We start from the raw sequence: 18,056 nt of genomic DNA, 5'->3' as shown, positions 1-18,056 counted from the left end.
CACTCCCGGTCTCGGGGGAGCTGTGCCAGGACCTCCACTAGGCCTAGTGGGGTTGTGGCTTGTAGCAGGCTCCTGACCACTGGGTCGGTGCTGCCTGACTCTCCCTCCATCTCCGGGTAGGCTTTCTCTGGACTCCTCTCCAGACGTCTCGTCTCCGGGTGCGCTCTCTCCAGACTGCTCCATGCGACACCCATCTTTGCTCTCTTGTTCTGTCTCCGCCCACATTGAGGGTGGTCCCGGGGCAACTTCAGTTCCAGGGGCAGTTCTCTCACGCTGATGGACACTTCCAGCATCACAGTCTCTGTTGGTGGGCGCGGTTTCCGCTTTTGGCGCCATTCTTCGACCTGGCCCACGATGGGAGGTGACCTCTTGCCACCCTCTGGCACGCCCATAATGGCGTCCGCTCTTCCAAGGCGGGAAATCTTCGGAAATGGCGGGAATCGTCTCCCAGTGGCGGGAAACTCCATGGATGGCGGGAAAAAGCTGCAAATGGCGGACAACCGGCGGGAAACGACCTGTGATGGGGTCCGTTGGCGGGGACCCTCCGGAACCGGCGGGAGACTTCTCTTCGAGGTAACGGTGAACTTTTCTTCAGGCACGCAGTACCCGGTTGTTGCGGGCACGTGATCCTGCCGACTACGCCAAAGTTGACGCGCCCCCTGGGCCAGTGTTGTTTGGGGGATACCCGGAGCCGGATCAGATGGGATGGGGGTTGTAGTCTCCGAGTGGCGGTGACCCGGTCCGTGCCCAGGGTGTCAAGCTCAGTGTGTGGCAGTCCTACAGATGTTACTGGAAGTTCTTTATGTCGACTACGCCACCCGTTGAATTGCGGTCAATACGGCCGCCGCTGCAGCAGGGTCCGCTGAGGCTGGTGGTGTTTGTGCAGCTCTGGTAGTATAACCCCCAACGGGAGGGGTATAGCCTCAGGGGGTCAGTTGCAGAGGATGGTGGTTGTGGAGGTGCAGTGAGGATGGTAATGAAACTCAGAGTCGGGCTGTGCAGTTCAGGGTTTTTACTTACTGCTGTTGTTCTGGTCACTCCGGCCTTGAGTGACCACCCGAGCCGTGCTGCGTCCACCAGGTCCTGGACTCGGCCAACCCCCAGGTGATTCTGGAGCGTGGTCCTGAGCTCCCTTTCTGACTTGTCCTTCTCTCTGGCCTTCCCCACCAGGGATCCACCTATGTCCGGCTCCCTCGGGCCTCCTGTTGGTAAAACCCCTGTCTCTGGGTTCCCTGACCCTATTCTTGGTTTGCCTTCCGGGTGGATATAGTGGGTGGTCGTGGCAGATCCTGCCCACGACCTCTGGTCTCTGGCTAAGGATTAGTGCCCTCCACCAGCTTGGGATCCGGTACCCTTGTGCCAACTCTTCACCCTCTGATCTAATCTTGGGTTCTTGGAGTTCTCTCTTCTCCCCCTCTGGGTCCTTCTTTCTCCTCTCTCTCTCTGGGCCTTGGAGCTGCTCTGCTTGTCTGACTAAAACCTCTACAAAAGACTGACCCTGATCTAAGATGGTACCCACCTTATATACTCCCTCTATGTGTGAGCTCAGGTGACCAGCACCCAATGAGCTCCTAGCATTACCCAGACTGCTCCCCCTATCTGCCCCTACACTACTGGGATGTTCCACCCCCCTCCCACTCCAGCCAGGGACAGACACGGTCGTACCTGCACATTTCTCTAGTGGGAGTACCATTGGTCTGTCCCCCGGAAATGGGATGTGTGTAGTGCATGCAGCCTACTGAGCTCAGTTCCACACTCCATCCTTACCCGGGAGTGGAATACCACACCTCTGGCTTGAGGCGCAATACCCCTGTAGCAGCCGAATCCTCAGGGTGCTACACATACACACTGCTCATTTGCAGGTATTGGAATCTTCTTTGAGTAGATAGTTTCTGTTGCCAGCATTATCTCTCTCCACTCAGCCCTGTTTGCTGTGATACAGTGGGGGAGAGGCACAATGGGCACTTTGGCAGACTGGAGTCTTCAGAACATTGTAACTTTGGTGCAGGGGGGGATTAGCCAGCTCATGGCAAGGACAAAGCAGGGCTTTACGGGAAAGGGAGGTGGAAGGAGGAAAGGGCAGCACTCTAGATCCTTAGCAGACACAGAGCTGCACCCTGATTGAGCCTAGCCAGCCAATGCAGAGCAGAATCGCTGGGTTATTGCTGACTCACTAGCACAATAGTTAGTTTTATGTGCATAAGTCCAGCGATCCTGCGCTGCATCTAGAGCAGCACTGCCTACCCTTCACATAAATGTCAGCAGCACTGAGCTCATCCAATATCAGTCACAGGGCGCAGACTGCTGCTCACTTTCCCCTCATGCAATGCATCATGGGAGAGTAACGTCAGCAGAGCAGAGTAGCTTAGTAATTCCACTGGAGGCAACTTCAGCTGAAGTCGGTTCATCTGAATGAGAGGCTTGTGCCATGAAGGGGAGTTTTTCTCCCACTTGGTATATGCCTTGTTTATATATTTTTTCTGTCAAATCGTTAATGTTATTACCTCTGCTTTTAAATCAAATTAAAAAAAATAGTGATAGGTTATATTTAATTACTTTTGCATACCTTAAGAGCTTTGTTGACTTCTTTAATGTCTTCCATTTTTAATTTTGATCTAAAAGAAAACCATAACAGAAAAAAAGTTACATTTATTTGTGTAGAAAAATTTTGTGCAAAAATGAAAAATCACTAGGAATTTTTTGTTGAAAAGAAGTTGAGCCATTAGGATTATGACAAGGCTGAAAACAAGCACAAATAAATATTAACCTGCAGCCTTGAAAACAGAATACCACCTAAGAGCCAGTAGATAATTTCATTTTCAATTTTAAATATGGCATTTTTTTTCTAATTTTCTATGGCACCAAATGTATACAAAAACGAGCAACATGAAAACAAATGGAGTTGACCTAGTTTCTGCATCTTTGTACACAAGAATTAATAACTATTAATCTATTACATGTATTTATTTAGAACAATAAAAAGAAAACAAGTTTCACCAAGCAATCAATCACATTAATTCATGCTCACATAAAATTCAATGGGAAACTTAGGCAATTAGATAAGAAATAAGGACCCTGCAATACTCAAAGCGATCCCATATACTTCACAAAATAAAAGGTATTTCATTAATGTTAAGTGAAGATGGTAATGTGTTATGGTTTGTCTTTAAGTGACTAGGTAAGACATTTTGGCACTTAAAGGCCCTTTTAAAGATAAGCCATTTATGATAGCAAAGCCCTGCTCAAGGACAGAAAAATCATGTTTTGAAGTTCTGTAACCTGTCTAAGACTGTATGATGAACTTACAGCTCCTAAGCCTCAACTGTATTGCCCAACTAGCAACACCCTCCCCAGACTGATTGACGGGTCAACTGCCAGTGTACCAGAGCAAACAAACTGTCAATCAGCAATGTTAGGGTGCTGCTAGGTAAGGAATACACTGAAATCCTATGTAAGACTACCAGCAAGGGTACATACCTGAGTATAGACCTAGAAACTATACGTAAAGAAGGTGTATGTACCCATTAACCATGCTGGAAAATAAATTAATTCAGCGCAAGGATGTGAGTAACTAATGAGCAAAAATGCACATTGAATCGGTGGTAGAAAAATACAAAGCAATCTTTATTGGTAAAGAAGTAATTCACATGGAGGCTATGGAATTTTAAACTGACTGGCCAATAGGATGTGGCACTGCAATAAGGGAAAAAGACAAAAAGTATCCCCAAATATAAATACAAAGTTACAGGACAAGGTCATGAGAACAAATAAGGATGGCTAAAGAACCATATTATAAACAAGTGGAGACATTTATATGTTATAATATTAGGTAGCCACACTTCGCACAAGGGTAAGTTAGAGAAAACACAGTCCTGCAGAAAGTATCACAGTAACATTACCTTAATTCAAAACTGCAAGAGGGGTGTGTGGTACTGCAGTTTTGAAATACGTTTTTGAAAATAGAACAAAAAAGTTGTGTCTGCACAACTTTTTTTTTACCAACGGGTTGCTGCTAGATCTGCTCTAAGGGATCCTTACAAGACATGTTAACATAGTCTAAGGGAAATGTAAAAAAATTAATTTGAGTGTACCATCCACAGGACTGTCTCTAAACAAAGGGCATAACTTATAGAGATTTTGATTACAGGAACTCAGAACAAAGGGGGCTTTTCCAGACAATACCAAGGTGTCAACCATAACACCTCTGCTTTTTGAGTCTGAGCTTCAATGGTCATTGCAACCAAACTGAATAGCTCCTATTTACTGTATGGAGGAGGGTGGGGGAGACACAAGGTATTTAAAATGCAAGATGCTCACCCCTAAATTAGCCCACGGTCCTGTCACAACACAGCAATTTTAATATTCTAATCTAGGCCGTCCTGGAAATGTGAGCCCAGGGCCAGGCATATAAAAAGATGTCCAACAACACTTCCAAAGAGAATACAAATGGTATTGACACTGAAATAGTAAAATATACTTTTTATTAATATCGCAAAGATAAAAAATAAAGTTTTAAAAATCAAGCAAACAGTTATCTTCAATGTGTAGTGGACAGGCAAAGCAGAATCATTTTTCAATATTTCAAGGTTTTTAAGAATCACCGCATCTTAGTGACATAAATGCATAAATCAAACATATAAAGTGCACAATGCTCAGTTCTTAGTATATTTTTAAGAGTCTTCAAAATTGATATATAAATACACCTTTTCAGGTATGTTTCTCCCAAGGTATAAAATGAAATCATGAAGGATGTATGTATGTATGTATGTATGTATGTGTATATATATACAGTACAGACCAAAAGTTTGAACACACCTTCTGATTTAAAGATTTTTCTGTATTTTCATGACTTTGAAAATTGTACATTCACACTGAAGGCATCAAAACTATGAATTAACACATGTGGAATTATATACTTAACAAAAAAGTGTGAAACAACTGAAAATATGTCTTATATTCTAGATTCTTCAAAGTAGCCACCTTTTGCTTTGATGACTGTTTTGCACACTCTTGGCATTCTCTTGATGAGCTTCAAGAGGTAGTCACCGGAAATGGTCTTCCAACAATCTTGAAGGAGTTCCCAGAGATGCTTAGCACTTGTTGGCCCTTTTGTCTTCACTCTGCGGTCCAGCTCACCCCAAACCATCTCGATTGGGTTCAGGTCTGGTGACTGTGGAGGCCAGGTCATCTGGCGTAGTACCCCATCACTCTCGTTCTTGGTCAAATAGCCCTTACACAGCCTGGAGGTGTGTTTGGGGTCATTGTCCTGTTGAAAAATAAATGATAGTCCAACTAAACACAAACCGGATGGAATAGCATGCCACTGCAAGATGCTGTGGTAGCCATGCTGGTTCAGTATGCCTTCAATTTTGAATAAATCCCCAACAGTGTCACCAGCAAAGCACCCCCACACCATCACACCTCCTCCTCCATGCTTCACGGTGGGAACCAGGCATGTAGAGTCCATCCGTTCACCTTTTCTGCGTCGCACAAAGACACGGTGGTTGGAACCAAAGATCTCAAATTTGGACTCATCAGACCAAAGCACAGATTTCCACTGGTCTAATGTCCATTCCTTGTGTTCTTTAGCCCAAACAAGTCTCTTCTGCTTGTTTCCTGTCCTTAGCAGTGGTTTCCTAGCAGCTATTTTACCATGAAGGCCTGCTTCACAAAGTCTCCTCTTAACAGTTGTTGTAGAGCTGTGTCTGCTGCTAGAACTCTGTGTGGCATTGACCTGGTCTCTAATCTGAGCTGCTGTTAACCTGCGATTTCTGAGGCTGGTGACTCGGATAAACTTATCCTCAGAAGCAGAGGTGACTCTTGGTCTTCCTTTCCTGGGGTGGTCCTCATGTGAGCCAATTTCTTTGTAGCGCTTGATGGTTTTTGCAACTGCACTTGGGGACACTTTCAAAGTTTTCCCAATTTTTTCGGACTGACCCGACCTTCATTTCTTAAAGTAACCCCATTTATAAGGCAAGAAATCCCACTTATTAAACCTGACAGGGCACACCTGTGAAGTGAAAACCATTTCCGGTGACTACCTCTTGAAGTTCATCAAGAGAATGCCAAGAGTGTGCAAAGCAGTCATCAAAGCAAAGGAGGCTACTTTGAAGAACCTAGAATATAAGACATATTTTCAGCTGTTTCCCACTTTTTTGTTAAGTATATAATTCCACATGTGTTAATTCATAGTTTTGATGCCTTCAGTGTGAATGTACAATTTTCATAGTCATGAAAATACAAAAAAATGTTTTAAATGAGAAGGTGTGTCCAAACTTTTGGTCTGTACTGTATACATAAAATTTATCGTGATATAGCGACAAGCTCGGCTGTATGCGGAGGTAAAACACGGAATACTGTCTCTTTAAATTTTCAGGTTAGTTTATATAGTAGGCATAAACTACCCAGTAGTCTATAAAGAAAACACAGCCTTATTCGGCAAAAAAGACAAACCAAAATACAAAACTTGCAGCACAGTCCGTATCTCGTCCAAGGTCTGGCCACTCACAAGTTAGCCACACACAGGTTCAGCACAGCACGTGCTAGCTCCTTCCTGGAGCAACACTTCCCCAGGTACTGAACACACCTGAGCGTCAGGGCTGGCTATTTAAAGCCCAGACACTCTCCCTTCTGACACACTACCAGTGACTTTGTCACTGTATATATACATATATATATATATATATATATACATACATACATACACACACACACACAGGTGCATTTCACAAAATTAGAATGTCATCAAAAAGTTAATTTATTTCAGTTCTTCAATACAAAAAGTGAAACTCATATTATATAGAGTCATTACAAAGAGAGTGATCTATTTCAAGTGTTTATTCCTGTTAATGTTGATGATTATGGATTACAGCCAATGAAAACACAAAGGTCATTATCTCAGTAAATTAGAATAAGTAACAAAAACACCTGCAAAGGCTTCCTACACGTTTAGAAAGGCCCCTTAGTCTGTTTTAGTAGGCTCCACAATCATGGGGAAGATTACTGACTTGACAGAAGTCCAGAAGGCAGTCATTGACACACTCCACAAGGTCCCAGAGTCTGGAGGAAGAGTAGAGAGGCACACAATCCAAGCTGCTTTAGGTCTAGTGTGAAGTTTCCACAATCAGTGATGGTTTGGGGAGCCATGTCATCTGCTGGTGTAGGTCCACTGTGTTTTATCAAGACCAAAGTCAGTGCAGCCATCTAACAGGAAATTTTAGACTTCATGGTTCCCTCTGCCGACAAGCTTTTTGTAGATGGAAATTTCATTCTCCAGCAGGACTTGGCACCTGTCCACACTGCTAAAAGTACCAATACCTGGTTTAAAAACAACAGTATCACTGTGCTTGATTGGCCAGCAAACTCGCCTGACCTTAACCCCATAGAGAATCTATGGGGTATTGTCAAGAGGAAGATTAGACACCAGACCCAACGATGCAGAAGAGCTGAAGGCTGCTATCAAAGCAACCTGGGCTTCCATAACACCTCAGCAGTGCCACAGGGTGGTTACCTCCATGCCACACATTGATGCAGTAATTGATGCAAAAGGAGCCCCGATCAAGTATTGAGTGCATTTACTGAACATAAATTTCAGTAGGCCAACATTTTGGATTTTAAAATCATTTTTCAAGCTGGTGTTATAAAGTATTCTAATTTACTGAGATAATGACTTTTGTTTTTTCATTGGCTGTAAACCATAATCATCAACATTAACAGAAATAAACACTTGAAATAGATCACTCTGTTTGTAATGACTCTATATAATATATGAGTTTCACTTTTTGCATTGAAGGACTGATATCAATTAACTGTTTGATATTCTAATTTTGTGAGATGAACATATACACTACCGTTCAAAAGTTTGGGGTCATTTAGAAATTTCATTATTTTTGAAAGAAAAGCACATTTTTTTTCAATGAAGCTAACATTAAATTAATCAGAAATACACTATATACATTGTTAATGTTGTAAATGACGATTCTAGCTGCAAACGTCTTGTTTTTATTGTAATATCTACATAGGTGTATAGAGGCCCATTTTCAACAACCACCACTCCACTGTTTTAATGGTACATTGTGTTTGCTAACTGTGTAAGAAGGCTAATGGATGTTTAGAAAACCCTAGAAAACCCCTGCACAAGTATGTTAGCCCAGCTGAAAACAGTATGGCTGATTTGAGAAGCTATAAAATTGACCTTCCTTTGAGCTAGTTGAGAATCTGGAGCATTACATTTGTTTGTTCTATGAAACTCTCAAAATGGCTAGAAAAAGAGAACTTTCATGTGCAACTCGACAGTCTATTCTTGTTCTTAGAAATGGAGGCTATTCTATGCGAGAAATTGCCAAGAAACTGCAGATTTCCTACAACGGTGTGTACTACTCCCTTCAGAGGAGAGCACAAGCAGGCTCTAACCAGAGTAGAAAGATAAGTACATTAGAGTCTCTAGTTTGCCAGGGCAAAGTGGCAAAGAAAAAGCCATATCTGAGACTGGCTAAAAAAAGGAAACGATTAATATGGGCAAAAGAACACAGACATTGGACAGAGGAAGATTGGAAAAAAGTTTTATGGACAGATGAATCAAAGTTTGAGGTGTTTGGATCACACAGAAGAACATTTGTGAGACGCAGAACAACTGAAAAGATGCTGGAAGAGTGCCTGACGCCATCTGTCAAGCATGGTGGATGTAATGTGATGGTCTGGGGTTGCTTTGGTGCTGGTAAAGTGGGAGATTTGTACAAGGTAAATGGGATTTTGAATAAGGAAGACTATCACTCCATTTTGCAACGCCATGCCATACGCCATGCCATACCCTGTGGACAGCACTTGATTGGAGCCAATTTCATCCTACAACAGGACAATAATCCAAAGCACACCTCCAAATTATGCATGAACTATTTAGGGAAGAAGCAGGCAGCAGGTATTCTATCTGTAATCTGTAGTGGCCAGCGCAGTCACCAGATCTCAACCCCATTGAGCTGTTGTGGGAGCAGCTTGACTGTATGGTAAGCAAAAACTGCCCATCAAGCCAATCCAACTTGTGGGAGGGGCTTCAGGAAGCATGGGGTGAAATTTCTCAAGATTGCGTCAGCAAATTAACACCTAGAATGCCAAAGGTCTGCAATGCTGTAATTGCTGCAAAGGGAACATTCTTTGACGAAAGCAACGTTTGAAGGAGAAAATTATTCTTTCTAATAAAAATCATTATTTCTAACCTGTCAATGTCTGAACTATATTTTCTAATCATTTTGCAACTCATTTGATAAATAAAAGTATGAGTTTTCATGGAAAACACAAAATTGTTCGGGTGACCCCAAACTTTTGAACGGTAGTGTATATACAGTTGCGCTCAAAAGTTTACATACCCTGGCAGAATTTTTCCTTTTTTGGCCTTGTTTCAGAGAATATGAATGACAACAAAAAACCTTTTTCTCCACTCATGGTTATTGGTTGGGTGAAGCTATTTATTGTCAAACTACTGTGTTTTCTCTTTCAAAATCTTAATGACAACCAAAAACATCCAAATGACCTTGATCAAAAGTTCACATACCCCAGTTCTTAATACCGTGTATTGCCTCCTCTAACTTCAATGACAGCTTTAAGTCTTTTGTGGTAGTTGTGGATGAGGTTCTTCATTTTCTCAGATGGTAAAGCTGCCCATTCTTCTTGGCAAAAAGCCTCCAGTTCCTGTAAATTCCTGGGCTGTCTAGCCACATGAGGTCTGGCATTGTCCTGCATTAGGAGGAACCTAGGGCCAACCGCACCAGCATATGGTCTCACAAGGGGTCTGAGGATCTCATCTCGATACCTAATGGCAGTCAGGCTACCTCTGGTGAGCACATGGCGAGCTGTGCGGCCCTCCAATGAAATGCCACCCCACACCATTACTGACCCACTGCCAAACCGGTCATGCTGAAGAATGTTGCAGGCAGCAGATCGCTCTCCATGGCGTCTCCAGACTCGTCTGTCACATGTGCTCAGTGTGAACCTGCTTTCATCTGTGAAGAGCACAGGGCGCCAGTGGCGACTTAGCCAATCCTGGTGTTCTGTAGCAAATGCCAAGCGTCCTGCATGGTGTTGGGCTGTGAGCGCAACCCCCATCTGTGAACGTCGGGCCCTCATACCACCCTCATGGAGTCGGTTTCTAACCGTTTGTGCAGACACATGCACATTTGTGGCCTGCTGGAGGTCATTTTGCAGGGCTATGGCAGTGCACCTCCTGTTCCTCCTTGCACAAAGGCGGAGGTAGCGATCCTGCTGCTGGGTTGTTGCCCTCCTACGGCCCACTCCACGTCTCCTGGTAGCGCCTCCAGCCTCTACGCTGACAGACACAGCAAACCTTCTTGCCACAGCTCGCATTGATGTGCCATTCTGGATGAGCTCCACTTCCTGAGCAACTTCTGTGGGCAGTAGAGTCCGTCTCATGCTACCACGAGTGTGAAAGCACAACCAACATTCAAAAGTGACCAAAACATCAGCCAAAAAGTATTGGTACTGAGATGTCGTCTGTGGTCCCCACCTGCAGAACCACTCCTTTTATTGAGTGTGTCTTGATAATTGCCAATAATTTCCATCTATTGTCTATTCCATTTGCACAACAGCATGTGAATTTGATTGTCAATCAGTGTTGCTTCCTAAGTGAACAGTTTGATTTCACAGAAGTTTGATTTACTTGGAGTTATATTCTGTTGTTTAAGTGTTCCCTTTATTTTATGAGCAGTGTATATATCTCTCTAAAGGAGGTTTGTGATCACAAAGCTATAAAACTATATACATCAGGAGGTAAAAGTATTAAGTGCAAATGCAAGAAAGCAGCCCAACAATTTAACAATTTGTTTTCTAGAGACTCAAAGTGTGAGTCATATAATTTTATACCAAAATGTGGAAAAAAGGTGCAGGCATATTCAAGAGGGCCCTGTTGAAAAAGCTAAAGATGAAACAGCGTCGTCCGGGATGGTAGCTAAGGCACGCACTGTTCAACACCACTAAAATTGTGACACTCTCTTGAATAATAATAATAATTTTTATTCTATAGCACCAACATATTCCGCAGCACTTTACATTTTAGAGGGAACTTGTACAGACAATAAAAGACATTACAGAATACCAATAATCACATAAATCAACAGGTACCAGGAGGAGAGAGGGTCCTGCTCGCAAAGCTTAGAATCTATGAGGAAAAGGGGGAGACACGAAGGGAGGATGGTAACAATTGCTTGTGATGTACGGTCAAGCATCAATGTAATAAATAGGGTAATCACCTAATGCTAAATGAACCAGTCACCAACCAGTATGTGAACAATACACAGAAGTCTATTAAGTACATGGGAGTGTGTGAACAGATGATACGAGGGTCCTGATTTGTAAGGACACTTTGTGTGGGAAATAAAAAGGGATAGTTAGATAAGTGAGCTGAGGCGATAGGCCAGTCTAAAAAAATGCCTTTCTAGGACACGCCTAAAACTGTGGCTATTGGGGACTAAACAAAGAGTCCTGGGTAGTGCATTCCTTGAATAATCCTGAACCTTTTTTCCACAAATTGGTATAAAATTATATGACTCACACTTTGTGTCTCTAGGAGATAAATTGTTAGGCTGCTTTCTTGCATTTGCACTTTATACTTTTACCTCCTTATTTATAAAGTTTTAAAGCTTTGTGATCACTTAAACCTCCTATAGAGATCAATATAAATTGGGCTGCTTTTTTGCATTCTGCACTGTACTTTTACATCCTTGTTTATATACTAGATGGTGGCCCGATTCTTACGCATCGGGTATTCTAGAATATGTATGCGGCCGACCGGGCGCAATCAGCAGAACGTTGTTTAAATTTGACGCTAAAATCGCTGATTGGTCGCGACCGGCAACCGCGACCAATCAGCAAAACGTTGTTTAACCCCTTAACAACATTAGACGTACTAATACGCGTCTGTGCCCTGGGACTTAAGAGCCAGACCCGTATTAGTACGTCATGGCGATCGCGCGCGCACACAGGCTGTGTGGGCGCGATCGCCGCCGGGTGTCAGCTGATTGTGACAGCTGACACCCGGTACTATGTGCAAGGAGCGGCACGCACCGCTCCCAGCACATTAACCCCCGCGATGCTGCGATCGAAGTCGATCGCAGCATTGCGGTGGCAAGGGGAGGTGATCGCAGATACTCACCTCCTCTTCCAGCGCTGTCTGCCGTGGCTTCCAGGATGTTGCCATGACGACCCATCAGCCGAAAAATAAAAAATTTATAGCTCTCAGAATAAAGCTATGCTAAAAAATAATTTTTTCTATAAAATTGCTTTTATTATGTAAAAGTGCAAAACATAGAAATAGGATATAAATGTGGTACCGCTGTAAACGTACTGACCCGAAGAATAAAGCTGCCTTATCAATTTTACCACACGCGGAACAGAATAAAAAAAAAAAAAAAAAAAAAAAAAAAAAACAATTCCTGAATTGTTGGTTTTTGTTTATTCTGCCTCCCAAAAATCGGAATAGAAAGAGATCAAAAAATGTCACGTGCCTGAAAATGGCACCAATAACAACGTCAACTCATCCCGCAAAAAACAAGCCATCAAATGACTGTCTGCCAAAATCTGGAAAAATTATAGCTCTCAAAATATGGCGATGCAAAAACTAGATTTTACAAAAAATGCGTCTTTTAGTGTGTGACAGCTGTCAGTCATAGAAACCCCATATGATTCTGGTATCGCTGTAGTCTCACTGACCTGAAGAATAAGGTCGTTTAATCACTTATACCGCATGAGGAACGGCATAAAAAATAAACTCTCAGGTTAGGCTTGTGCTAGGGTTAGGGTTGTGCTAAGGTTAGGGTTGGGGTTAGGGTTGTGATGGGGTTGGGATTTTTTTCAAAAGTAAGAAAAAAAGATGACGATATGGCGACTAGTGTTGAGCGCAAGTGCTCGCTACTTGAGTTTGCATCGGGTGTTCTGGTATGCATTGAGTATCGTGGGTATTTGAGTGACATGCTCGAGTCTCCGACCCATATGCTTCACGGCCCAAAAAACTTTGCGGGGATTGCCTGCCATGCACGAGCGATCCCCGCATGGTTTTTTTTGGGTGTCTAATAACCGTGAAACATCCGGGCGGGGACTCGAGCATGTCACTCGAGCACACGCAGTACATGGTGCATACCTGAGTACCTGATGCAAACTCAAGTAGCGAGCACTTGCGCTCAAGACTAATGACAACTTATTCAATATAATGACCTAATGTTATCAAATTCTGTGTCGTACCTCTGGGTTCAAAATGTTCACTATACACCTTAATAAAATCCTTGAGGGGTATAGTTTCCAAAATGGGGTCACTTGTGGGGGAGCTCCACTGTTTAGGCACATCAGGGGCTCTCCAAACGCGACATGGTGTCCGCTAACAAATTGAATGGAAAATCGGCTCAAATTGTTAGCGGACGCCATGTTGCGTTTGGAGAGCCCCTGCGTGCCTAAACTTTGGAGCTCCCCCACAAGTGACCCCATTTTGGAAACTAGACGCCCCAAGGCACCTATCTAGATGCATAGTGAGCACTTGGAACCCCCAGGTGCTTCACAAATTGATTCATAAAAATGAAAAAGTGTTTTTTTTTTCACTTTTTCATTTTTACGAATCAATTTGTGAAGCACCTGGGGGTTCCAAGTGCTCACTATGCATCTAGATAGGTGCCTTGGGGGGTCTAGTTTCCAAAATGGGGTCACTTGTGGGGGAGCTCCAATGTTTGAGCACACAGGGGCTCTCCAAACGCAACATGGCATCCGCTAATTATTCAAGCAAATTTTACAATCAAAAAGTCAAATGGCGCTCCTTCCCTTCCGAGACCTGCCGTGCGCCCAAACAGTGTTTTTTCCCCACATATGGGGCATCTGCGTGCCCAGGAGAAATTGCACAACAAATTTTGGGGTCCATTTTTTCTTGTTACTCCTGTGAAAATAAAAAAAATTGGGTCTAAAGTAACATTTTTGTGAAAAAAGTTAAATGTTCATTTTTTTCTTCCACATTACAAAAATTCCTGTGAAGCATCTGAAGGGTTAATAAAGTTCTTCAATGTGGTTTTGAGCACCTTGAGGGGTGCAGTTTTTAGAATGGTGTCACTTTTGTGTATTTTCTGTCATAAAGACCTCTCAAAGTGACTTCAAATGTGATGTGGTCCCTAAAAAAATGGTTTTGTAAATTTTGTTGGAAAAATGAGAAATCGCTGGTCAACTTTTAACCCTTATAGCTTCCTAATAAAAAAAAATGTTGGTTCCAAAATTGTGCTGATGTAAAGTAGACATGTGGGAAATGTTATTTATTAACTCTTTTGTGTGACATATCTCTCTGATTTAAGGGCATAAAAATTCAAATTTTGAAAATTGCAAAATTTTAAAAATTTTTGCCAAATTTCCGTTTTTTTCACAAATAAACACAAGTGATATCAAAGAAATTTTACCACAATCATGAAGTACAATATGTCACGAAAAAACATTCTCAGAATCAGGGGGATCTGTTGAAGCGTTCCAGAGTAATTACCTCATAAAGTGACAGTGGTCAGAATTGTAAAAATTGGCCTGGTCATTAACGTGCAAACCACCCTCGGGGATTAAGGGGTTAAATTTGGCGGCAATATCGGTGATTGGTCGCGACCAGCAAGCTCTCTGGTCCTCACTAACACAGTTGACTGATTGGTCGCGGCCGCCACCCGCGACCAATCAGTGAACTGTGTTAGTGAGGACCAGAGAGCTTGCTAAAATTTGGAGATAAAATCGCTGATTAGTCGCGACCGCGACCACTCAGCAAAAAGGTGTTTAAATTTGGCGCCAATATCGCTGATTGGTCGCGACCAGCAACCGCGACCAATCAGCAGAGGGGTGTTTAAATTTGGCGGCAATATCACTGATTGGTCTTGGGTGGCGGCCGCGACCAATCAGCGAACTGTGTTAGGGAGGACCGGAGAGCTTGTTTAAATTTGGCGATAAAATCGCTGATTATACGCGACCGCTACCACTCAGCAAAACGGTGTTTAAATTTGGCGCCAATATCGCTGACTGGTCGCGGCCGGCGACCGCGACCAATCAGCAAAGCGGTGTTTAAATTTGGCGCCAATAATGCTGATTGGTCGCGGCCGGCAACCGCGACCAATTAGCAAAGCGGTGCTTAAATTTGGCGCCCATAATGCTGATTAGTCGCGGCCGGCGACCGCGACCAATGAGCAGAGCATTGTTTAAAATTGGCGCCAATAATGCTGATTGGTTGTGGCCTGCGACCGCGACCAATCAGCAAAGCAGTGTTTAAATTTGGCGCCCATAATGCTGATTGGTCGCGGAAGGCGACCGCGACCAATGAGCAGAGCGTTGTTTAAATTTGGCGCCAATAATGCTGATTGGATGCGGCCGGCGACCGCGACCAATCAGCTAAGCGGTGTTTAAATTTGGCGCCAATAATGCTGATTGGTCGCGGAAGGCGACCGCGACCAATGAGCAGAGCGTTGTTTAAATTTGGCGCCAATAATGCTGATTGGATGCGGCCGGCGACCGCGACCAATCAGCTAAGCGGTGTTTAAATTTGGCGCCAATAATGCTGATTAGTTGCGGCCGCAACCAATCAGCAGAGCGTTGTTTAAATCTGGCGCCAATCTCGCTGATTGGTTGCGGTCGGCTGGCGGCCGCGACCAATCAGCAGAGCGTTGTTTAAATTTGGCGCCAAAATCGCTGATTGGTCCGCGGCCGCCAGTCACGACCAATCAGCGACACGGGATTTACTGGACAGACAGACATACAGAAAGACAGACAGACAGACAGACAGACAGATGGGATAAGACGAATATATATATATAGATTCTCATAGCTCTTTGATTATTTAAACCTCCTATAAAAAGATATATGCAGTTGAACCCAGAAGTTTACATATACTATATTAAAAGACACATATGCATATTTTCTCAATATCTGACATAAAATCAGAATAAACCTTTCCCGCTGTGGGTCAATTAGCATTATCATAATTTTTAATATTTGCCAAATGCCAGAATAATTAGAGAGAATGTTTTAAGGCATTTTTATTACTTACTGCAAATTCAAAAGTTTGCATACACTAAGATTACTATGCGTTTAAACAATTCTGGACTGCCCATATGATGATGTCATGTGTTTGGAAGCTTCTGTTTTTTGGCAACATATGAGTTAGAGACACACCTGTGGATGTATTTTAATTCATACCTGAAACACATCGCTTCTTTGTGTAGCATCATGGGAAAGTCTAAATAAATCAGCCAAGATATCAGAAAGAGAATTGTGGACTTGCACAATTCATGCTCATCCTTGGGTAAAATTTCAAGATACCTGAAGGTGCCTCATTAATCTGTAAAAACAATTATATGCAAGCAAAAACAAGATGGGAATGTCCAGCCATCATACTGCTCAGGAAGGAGACATGTTCTGTGTTCCAGAGATGAACGTGCTTTGGTCCAACATGTGCATATCAACCCAAGGACAAAAGCAAAAGACCTTGTGAAGACGATAGCTGAAGCTGGTAATATTGTGTCAATATCCACATTGAAATGAGTACTGTATCAACATGGGCTGAAAGGCCACTCTGCCAGAAAGAAGCCATTACTCCAAAAGAAACATAAAATCACATTAATGTTTGCAAATGCACACAGGAACAAAGACCTTGATCTTTGGAGACATGTCCTGTGGTCTGATGAAGCTAAAATTTAATTTTTTGGGCATAATGACAATCGTTTTGTTTGGAGGAAAAAGGGAAAGCTTGGAAGCCTAAGAACACCATCCCAACTGTGAAACACGGGGTGTGGCAGCATCATGTTGTGGGATTGTTTTGCTGCAGGAGGGATTGGTGTACTTCACAAAATAGATGGCATCATGAGAAAAGAAGATTATGTGGCAATACTGAAGCAACATCTCAAGACATCAGCCAGGAAGTTAAGGCTTGGGCGGAAATGGGTCTTCCAAATGGACAATGACTCGAAGCATACAACCAAAATGGTAACAAAGTGGTTTAAGGATAACAAAGTCAATGTTTTGGAGTTGCCATCAGAAAGCCCTGATCTTAATCCTATTGAAAATTTATGGGAAAAGCTGAAAATTCAGGTGTGAGCAAGGTAACCTACAAACCTGGATCAGTTACAGCAGTTTTGTCAGGAGGAATGGGCCAAAATTCCGACCAACTATTGTGAGAAGCTTGTGGAAGGATATCCGAAACGTTTGACCCAAGTCATTCGTTGAAGGGCAATGGTACCAAATACTAATGAAATGCATGTAAACTTTTGACTTTGCAGTAATAAAAATACCTTAAACATTCTCTCTCTCATTATTTTGGCATTTGGCAAATATTAAAAATGATGGTAATCCTAATTGACCTAAAACGAGAAAGGTTTATTCTGGTTTCATGTCAGATATTGATGAAAACATGCATATGTGTCTTTTTATACAGTGAATGTAAACTTCTGGTTTCAACTGTATTTTTATATTCCTTTATGATTTCATTTTATACCTTGGCAAAAACATACCTAAAAAGGTGTATTTATATATCAATTTTAAAGACTCTTAGACCTATACTAAGAACTGAGCACTTTGCACTTTCTAACTTTGATTTATGCATTTATGTCACTACTATGTGGTGATTCTTAAAAACATTGAAATATTGAAAAATTATTCTGATTTATCTGTCCACTACACATTGAAGATAACTGTTTGCTTCATTTTTTAAAACTTTATTTTTTTATCTTTGAGATCTTAATAAAACTGCTCTGAGGTGTGCTGACGTATACATAATTTGGACATAGTGTATTAACATATAAAAAAAACTATTGCGCAATGAAAGGTGTTTATATGTGGGGGGTCATATGTGGGGGTTTGGTTATGATCCATAATTCATTTCTCATTCCCTCAAGGAGAAACAGAAGAATCATTTTAGACAGAAATGTTTAGCTATTTCTGTTTCTCGCTTTTTATTTTATAACTGGTTTGCATATTTGTGTGCAGTTTTTTTTTTTTTATATATTTTTATATCTTTTCTTGTAAGCATTGTATTTTTTTATATTAAAGCTTAAAACTTT

General features: G+C 42.4%; 1 protein-coding gene across 4 annotated transcripts in view; it reads right to left on the bottom strand.

Moving 5' to 3' along the window:
* The window catches only part of LOC141164357 (RUN and FYVE domain-containing protein 1-like), a 496,863-nt gene that overhangs the window by 43,492 nt on the left and 435,315 nt on the right, over nucleotides 1-18,056 (bottom strand). For all 4 annotated transcript variants that reach the window (XM_073649492.1, XM_073649493.1, XM_073649491.1 and 1 more), the window contains one exon: nucleotides 2,567-2,615. In XM_073649492.1, the coding sequence (XP_073505593.1) occupies nucleotides 2,567-2,615 (49 nt within the window). The remainder of the gene's footprint in view (nucleotides 1-2,566; nucleotides 2,616-18,056) is intronic.

This window comes from Phyllobates terribilis, unplaced genomic scaffold (assembly GCF_046119375.1).
Source record: "Phyllobates terribilis strain yellow unplaced genomic scaffold, ASM4611937v1 Scaffold_10__3_contigs__length_209671492, whole genome shotgun sequence".
NCBI lineage: Eukaryota > Metazoa > Chordata > Amphibia > Anura > Dendrobatidae > Phyllobates > Phyllobates terribilis.
This window is presented reverse-complemented; position numbering and strand designations above follow the sequence as displayed.